This window comes from Morone saxatilis, unplaced genomic scaffold (genome assembly GCF_004916995.1).
Source record: "Morone saxatilis isolate NCDOM2014 unplaced genomic scaffold, NCSU_SB_2.0 Contig3, whole genome shotgun sequence".
In the NCBI taxonomy this organism is placed as follows: Eukaryota; Metazoa; Chordata; class Actinopteri; family Moronidae; genus Morone; species Morone saxatilis.
In genome coordinates this window covers 15,255,629-15,264,013 of record NW_023339873.1, presented here as the reverse complement: position 1 = coordinate 15,264,013, position 8,385 = coordinate 15,255,629, and the positions used below count along the sequence as shown (strand labels likewise).

The following is an 8,385-nucleotide window of genomic DNA, read 5'->3' as shown; positions in this document are numbered from 1 at the left end:
GTAGTGCAGTAAAAAGTACAATATGTCCCTCTGATATGTAGTGGAGTAAAAGTATAAATAAGCATAAATGGAAATAATTTATAGGTACTTGTACCTCAAAATTGTACCTCTGTACTTGAGAAAATGTACTTTCCACCAGTGGCAGTCAGTAAAAAAGGAAAAAAATGATTACCTCCAGTTTCCATGTGAGGAAAAGTCCCTCTATAATGTCTTCCCACAACTCTAAAAACAAACTTTTTTACAAATAAAAAAGTAATGTACATTTTTTAAAATCCCTCTCTCAGCCTTGCAAAACATGGGATGTGTACAGAATTGACCAATGTAGTAACATTACAGTTTGGACACTCAGGATGACAAAATTATAGATAGATTGTAAATATATAAGAATATGGATCCAAACAGACCTGAGCCACAAACAACACACAAAGGGAGAGAGAGAGAGAGACAAGGACAACATCCACACTAGAGAGAGAGAGAGAGACAGAAACAAGAGGAGAGGTAGAATCTCCTGGAGGACAAAGATCCAGATCCAAAACATCTGGAATGAGGCACCGGCAGCCAGGGGAGGGAGAGAGGTCCCAGGTCGGCGAACTAGGGAGTGACTCACAGCTTGGACACTCACATGCTTGTGGGACAGCAAACAAACAGAGGGTCAGAGAGATGCAGTGGCTTTCAGAAAGTTTACAGTATTTTTTCATCAGCAGGACAAACACGCACTATAAGTATAATGCTTAACAGATTCATTAAAACTGACACCCACACGAAGGATAATGGTGAAATAATCAGAGCAACTAACTAAAAGTTAAGGCACAAAGATGAGTTTTAAGTTTGGATTTAGAAGCCCCAACAGAGTCAGACCATCTGATTCCAGCAGGGAGGTTATTCCAGAGAAAAGGGGCACAATAAGAAAAGGCACTGCCGCCTGCTGACTACTTTATAACTCTGGGGACAGACAGGAGCCCTGTATTCGAGAGTGGAGAGAACAGGAATATAAGGTTTAGGAGATCACACAGATATGAAGGGTTGAGACAATTTACGATTTTGTAAGTCATCAGATCCACCTTAAAGTCTGATCTGATATGGACTGGGAGCCAGTGAAGTGAATTGCTGTAATATAGTCAAATCTTCTAGTTTTAGTTAGGATTGCAGCATTCTGCACCATTTCAAGACTTTCCTTGTGCTATGTTTAGGTGGGTTTACCCTCTACTTCACCCCTGCTCTTGTAGTCAACAGGTTGAACCTGTTTCTGACCTCTGTTACACTATAACTCCCCACCCTCATATGACACAATCCTGTTCTATCATGATTATGACTCCACTTTCTTCCACCAAGCCCCAGCAGTCAGCAATATAGGACTTTTTCCACAGAAGACCTGTTTAACACCATATTGAGTGAGTTTGTGATCATGTAGCTGATCATGTTTTATCCTGTCCTGAGTGCTCCTCTTGCTTTCACTATCTCCTACAGGTTTTTTTTATGTGTTTTGTTATGGTTGTATACTCTTGCAGCAGCAGCAGCAGAGTAGTGCAGTCAGTAAAGAGAATGCAAGTGCAAGCATTGTGTGAGGCAGCATGCTGAAGTGTCCATGAACAAGACACTGAGCAGGCTGTCTATGCAGCTGATCTTATAGTGGTAAATTATAAAACTGCTTACAGTGAAGCAGACTTTGAAAAGGTAAAAAATTGCTAAAAGGCTACAGTGTCCTACAATGAAAAGAGAAGAGAGACGTTACATCCTCTTGATTTTGAGTTGTGGCTGGCTTGCAGGCTGTTTGAGTGACACGTTCTCCACACAGCACAACACTACATCACCCAGGGGATGCCTGTGGCAGAGCTGCAGCCCCGGCTCTGCAGTGTGTTTCGGGCAGCTGGAGTCAGGTGAGGGATGGTTGTCAGGTGAGCGGCACACTGGGCCAAGCCTCGGTCTCACAGTGTGGCGCTGTGTATTGCAGCTGGCCAAAAGACAGACTGTGAGCCCTGGCTGTCAACATCTGCTCCAGAGACTGTACCATCTGCCCGAAGCCCGGGGGGAGCCTCCCATCCGTCTCAGACCAGCTGCAGAGCCCCAGACGTGGACCTGAGTGGTCTTGCAGAGGCAGAGAACACGGCCAAGACACAGTCAGCGCCGGTGAGCGCTGGGACATTTGTCTCACACACTTAGCCGTGTTTTATCTTTAGGCTGAGATCACAGTGAGGTTTAGATAAACAAACTTCCTGCTCCTGTTGACTAATCTTTTAGTGACAGAGTGAAGGTGCAGCCTACTGGTGTACTGTAGCTTTTGCCACTTAAAGGGACTCCAAAGTCAAATATCCTTTAAAAATCCATGAGTCTGAAATAACCAAGTGTAAAAAGTGCAATATAAAGAAACCAAGGAGAAAAACAAGGACAGATGAGAAAGAATGTGATCAGGTGCAAATACAAAGACATGGAAGGACGTTTGTGTGAAAAACAATACATAACTAGACTAGAACATTTTCCCCCTACTTAATAACTCAACATTGTCATCCCTGTAAGTAAACAATGGGACAGTAGACACAGTAATCAGTACTTCTCAATACGGTTCATTTAGCCAAATATAAGATTAATTATTTCTTAAGTTAATATGTATCTCTTCAAGGGCAGAGCTTTAAGATTTTACAATAAAAGACGAGTCCACAGGGGTTATTGTTAAGACCTTTTATTTCATCAATTTGAAAGAAACAAGTAAAAACAGTGTACAAAGTTTATATTATTTGTTTACTAAAGCTGGTGTCCTCAGTCTCAGGAATATGGGAGGGCAGGTACAAAAACAGTTGAAATAAAAAATAAAAAGTATAAAATGAATTTCCCTATTTTCAGAAGGTGACAGCAAAGGGCGAGCGTGCATAGGAACAAGTAACAATCAGATTCAAAAACTGAACAAAGGTTTGCAAATGATTGAAGTGAAAACAATATCATAAGAACCATTACATTCAATAACGTATGATGTACTTTTGAAAAATGATTATCTGTCATCTTAAAAATTCTGAAGCGTTTCTTTTTTTTTTTTGGGAAACTTTTTAGTACACTTTCAAATAAGAGTTTCAGTTCCCAAGAGTCTCAGTTTAGCCTCAGCTGTCTGTAAAAGGGAAGAAATCATTCAAACAAGCAATTCTTGTTTTATTTGTATCCACAACATTTGAATTTACACTATAAAAGAAGCTAATTTAGTCTTTACCAACCATAAAATACAAATAAGAGTCCAAATACAATCATTTTGGGGCAGCAAAGTGCATATCATTGGCACAGTAAAACTCATTTTTGTCAATGCTGGTCTCATAAATAACTCAGAAGCTTGTGAAGGGACAGAAGTCCCCTAAAGTAGCAAATCAAAGATGTTAATGATGACTTTGTGTTTTTCCCCTGAAGCCCAGTTTGTTTGCAAAGTATTCCTAAAGAAGTGTATTATGTTAAAGTGACCTCATTGAGGCTGCAGTGAATGCACTGGGTGGAAAACACCCAATACTGTACTGTACATGGAGGAAAAACCCAGAGGAGAGAAGAGTTTCTGATGGGTCAGCACTGACTGACTGACCCTGATCAGAGGGAAACCAGGAGGTGTCTGCAGCACAGCATCAAGATAGGAAGGCATCAGGAACTATAAGCACTTACTTCAGGGGGGCTGGAGGAGCTATTTATTATCCTGAACAGGAAACTGGGGGTCTCTCAGTGACTCTGATGTGCAAACAGTTAAGAGGAATCCATTGCAGGACAGCTTTTACCTTAATGATTAAACACGCTGCATTCTTTGCATTTCTGGCATTCCCCATATCAGACTGTATTGCACAATTGATTCATCAGACTCATCACGGTGTAGCGTGATAATACAACAGACCGATTGGTGTCAGTTTTGCATCAGGGTAGTAGAAAGGTGATACAAAGTCCTCTCCAGAAGATGGTCTTAGGAGAATCAGCCATGTGTTACAACACATAAGTATGCAGAAAGATTGACTTTATTTGATACGGTACATTCACTTTTGGAGCCAAAAATGTCTTGAAGTTTGAATGGTATTTGTTTGTAACTGTTCAGAAGTCTAAAGAGAGGAAAACATGGATTTCTAACCCACTCAACAAACAATAAACTCTGCTCACATGATGCTTTTTGGTCCACAGTATGCCTATTTCTATTCGAAATGCTTGACTGATACTTGTATATTTTCAATACAATATGGCCCTTTTCAAAATTCACATCAGTGGCCTAATTTGTGCATAACAAAACTACATTTCCCCATTCATTATGGTGTATGGATGCCTGCTCAGTATACAACATAACAATCAGGAAATGCAGGGTAGTGTTAACTCTCTCTCTGTGGTCAATGTTCAAAAGGCCTCACAGAACAACCACAGTTATCTTTGTTTTGTCTTGAACTTCCTCCTTCCTGGAAAACACAACTTGCAGATTGTACATTTTGCATCCACCAACGGCATCTGCAGACAATGCTGGGGAGGACAGGGGCTGCAGCCCCCGGTCTTTTGAGAGTGCAGTCGGGTGGGGTGAGGGGAGATGGTGGGGACCGGGGGGAATGTATCAGAGTCGTTTAGGCGGTCCCACTGGCAGAGTAGGAGAACTGGGGGAAGTGGGGTCTCCGCTCGCTGTCGAATGACTCCATACTGTCATCTGAGGAGAGAGGGCAAAGAACTGCTTAGGGCTTATGGAGCTTAGAGCTTAGACTATGTATACTGCAAGATAACAAATCTGTCTACTGTCAGAAAAATCACCCCCTTTGATATCAAAGGGGGGTATTTTCAATGTCCAGGATTATTTTATGGCTAAATTAGATTTTAGTTTGATTTTTGCATCAGTGTGATGAAGTCTCTTGATTTGTCTTTTTATGTAATTTAGTGGATTAGAAAAAAACAGGCATTCTTTCCTGGTTGTTTTGTCCATTAACAGTTCCTCAACTGATTTTCCAGAAACAATCACAATATTCCAGTATGTACTGATATATATATTAAACTGGGATTTTGGATATAAATTACATATACAGGAGTGTATATCATCTACTCCTAGCAGAAGTACACATAAAGCTGATCATTCCTACAGCTAGAAGATACAATGTTGCATTGTGATATAAGACTAGATATTGTCTTAAATGATGCTTATTATAACTTTCAGTAAAATGTAGATTTTTCACCTGCATCCTTTGAAAGCTTAAAATGTTCACCTCATGAAATCAAAATATTCTTATAAATAAATAAAATACTATTTTATTTGATTTTGTCAATATCCCCCAGTGCCAATAATCCAATATATTGCCAATCTTACTATTTTTCTAATACTAGGTCATATCTGCATTTACACATTGGCAGTCATTCACATGCATTTGATGACTCTGTGAGCCATGCTACTCTGTTTTAGTGGCACTGACTGTCCAGGAGAGGGGAGACTCCTCTCAGGGGAGCTTTATACGCCTGCAGAATGGTTCCTTTATTTATGAGCTCCCCAAAACTAACTCACACCAAGAATGCCTGTCAAACTTCTTTACAGAGGAAAATACTCAAGATAACCTTTCTGACTAAATTATTTAGTTCTCAAAGTTTCCTGAAAGAGCCTGACAGCTTACATTTTGATGTAACACTGAAAATGAAAGGAGACCGTGACAATCATTTTAGGGTTTTCACATGAAAACTAATTCAATGACCCTGAGCTGCTGCTTTCATCTTGAGTGAATTAAGTCTCATTCTTAAAGTCTCACAGGAGGTGGGGGGAAATTTATCACACAAGTTAGGTGGCAATTCATCTTCTCTCACACAGTCCACACTTTATTTATCTGCCTTATTGTCACATTCAAACACCATAAAGCTCCACAACAGGGAGTCTGTTGATTTGAAGTTACACCACATAGGAAAAGTCGTATGAAGAACACTGTATGCTTGGGAGTGTATGATTTGGTGCTACCTTGTCCGGGTGGCGTAATAGTGATGGTCTGTGCTGTGAACTCCTCGTCGAAATATCGTGTGTCCGTCTCCGAGGTAACTTGGGGCTTAAACGGCGGGACCAGCTGTTGGAAGGGAGAAGAGACACAAACATATCAGCACATCAGCACCATCGATCAGTTTGATAACAGTTGTCGTCCTGATGACAATCTACATCGTTTCTAGACGGTGGCGTTTCAAGTGACATAAACTTCATTTATCCCTGGAAGGAAGAAATGACATTTATCTGAGCTTGGTGTCCTACAACACGACAATCACAAGACAACGAGGGAGATACTAAACAACAAGAACATTTTAGAAACCGACCTTCTTCTCATAAACATCTTGCCATTCAATTCCTGCGAAGAACTTGTGCTGCATGATTTCCTTGGCATCATCGGGCCCTCCGCCTAACCTGCAAGACACAAAAGGACAAATCGGGATGCGTTACAAGAATTAATATGTCAATAAAGATGCAATTTCGATGTCTCCCACTTTGAGATACACTAATGGATGATAGAGAATACAGTGTAGGCTCCTCACCTCTGCATTGGGTCTTTCTTAAGGAGGCCAGAGAGCAGAGAGCGTGCTTCGGGGCCAAGTGTGCGAGGAAAGCGGATGTCTTCCATCAGGATGAGCTCGAACAGCTTCTCGTGGTCCTGGTTGTAGAAAGGCAGTCGGCCGCACATCATCTCGTACATCACCACCCCGAGACCCCACCAGTCCACAGCACGGCCGTAATCGTTGTCTTCTAGCACCTTCGGGATAAGGAGGAGGGGGGAGTAAAAGGATAATTAATGCAGCTGTTGGGATGCACATACAGCATGAACAGCTAATTTAGTATGTAGGTATATAGACAACAACACTACAGTCTTATAATATAGAAAAACATAAATGTAAACATCTTTTTTCACAGAATATTTGCTAAAGAACAAGTTCAGTTGCTATGATTTTGTAGCTACAAAATAGGCCAATAAGGTTGTGTTTGGACATCAGAGGGTTGTGAAGACAGCAGCTCTTTAGGTTGAATATACAAACCCTAAAGCAACTGGGTTGTCCCCATCACCCCACCCCCACCAAAATCACCTGCTCTCCCCCCTGGTCTGGGCTTCTGAGGCCACCACAGCCAATACTGACTCACATCTCACATTAGGAGCAAGGATAGAGTTTCCCCTGGAGCCCTGCATATTTAATCACCACAGGGCCTTCCACACATACACAAACACACATACAGATCAACAAGCAGCAGAGGTGTAGCTCGCTTAAATAAGCAAATGTGTTGCAACAAACACGAACCAGTCTCACAAACAAACCGCTCAATGAACTCAACCAGAGTTACAGAGAGGGAAATATTTTTTTATTTTATTTCCATAGGATGACTTTTTTCGACAGTTCTTAATGACACAAACTCCTCCAGTGTTGTGCTTACAAAACAGTGCGACCTGTTGCATGACTAATGTGCTGCTGAGCAGAGTTGTTCCAAGGTCTCAGGGGACATGTACTGGATTCTACCTCGCCAGGCGGATGTTGAAGGTGAAATCAAGGCAATGAGAACAGTCTGTTCTCTTAAACCTCAAGCACGGTGATGCTAGGCAATTCAGGCCTAAGAATAGAAACTTAGGTAAAAAGACGTGGCCAGATTAATAGAATTAGATATGGACACAACAGTGCCCAGACCGAGAGAGGGTCCTGGAAAACAGATGGACGGATGTGTCCGTAAAAGGAACAAAACTACTGCATGTGTGTGCACGTGCACGCAGCTGCGCATGTGTCTGTGGGCACTCCGCCTGGCGCTGCGGTGAGTGGTGAGCATCGAGGAGGAGGATTGGGAGGGCAGGGGGAGTAACGTGAAGCCGGTGTGGGGCTAGGATTACTGGGCCGTCTCTATTTCCAGCGCTGCTGTCGTGTGATTCACACCGTGCGACAGCTGGGCCCGCAGCTGCCCCATATATGTAGAAGAGCGCCACAGCTGTGAAGCTGCCAGGAGCGCAGGAGCCAAGCTCATCCCTCATATACGTAACCAGGACTGCTTGCTTGCCTGCCTGCCTGCTTGGGCCTCAGCCCTAAACTAATACTGTTACACTGCCCCAAAGGAGCAGAGACAGGGGGAGGAGAGAGTGAGGAGAGAGAGAGGGGATAAAAGCACAAACACTTGCTGCTGCTCCAGAGCCCCACTTGGTATACTTCTTTTGCTCACAAAGTTCTGCACTGACAGCCATTAATCTTCCAATCTCGTGAATCCTGATCAGTTTCAGTGGCTAGATTAAACCTGGCCACATTTTTCTTTGTAGATATTCCCTAAAAGCTAATTCCCTTAGCCAATAATGGTTTTCTTCTTTCAACTACTTAATAAAAGTGACAAAGTGAATTTGTCCCACTCTGTACTCTAGAGAGAAACTGGTCAGGCTTTTGAAGATTGGGTCTCTACTCCCTCTCCCTCTCCCTCTCCCT

The 8,385-nt window shown here is 42.3% G+C and overlaps 1 protein-coding gene across 3 annotated transcripts in view; it reads right to left on the bottom strand.

The window, feature by feature from the left end:
• Nucleotides 1-2,661: 2,661 nt before the first annotated feature.
• Nucleotides 2,662-8,385, bottom strand: part of akt1 (v-akt murine thymoma viral oncogene homolog 1) — a 31,483-nt gene continuing 25,759 nt past the window's right edge. For all 3 annotated transcript variants that reach the window (XM_035673937.1, XM_035673936.1, XM_035673938.1), the window contains 4 exons: nucleotides 6,478-6,692; nucleotides 6,262-6,349; nucleotides 5,918-6,020; nucleotides 2,662-4,636 (listed from right to left, as the gene is read on the bottom strand). In XM_035673937.1, coding sequence (XP_035529830.1) covers nucleotides 4,557-4,636; nucleotides 5,918-6,020; nucleotides 6,262-6,349; nucleotides 6,478-6,692 — 486 coding nt within the window. In that variant the 3' untranslated portion in view covers nucleotides 2,662-4,556. The remainder of the gene's footprint in view (nucleotides 4,637-5,917; nucleotides 6,021-6,261; nucleotides 6,350-6,477; nucleotides 6,693-8,385) is intronic.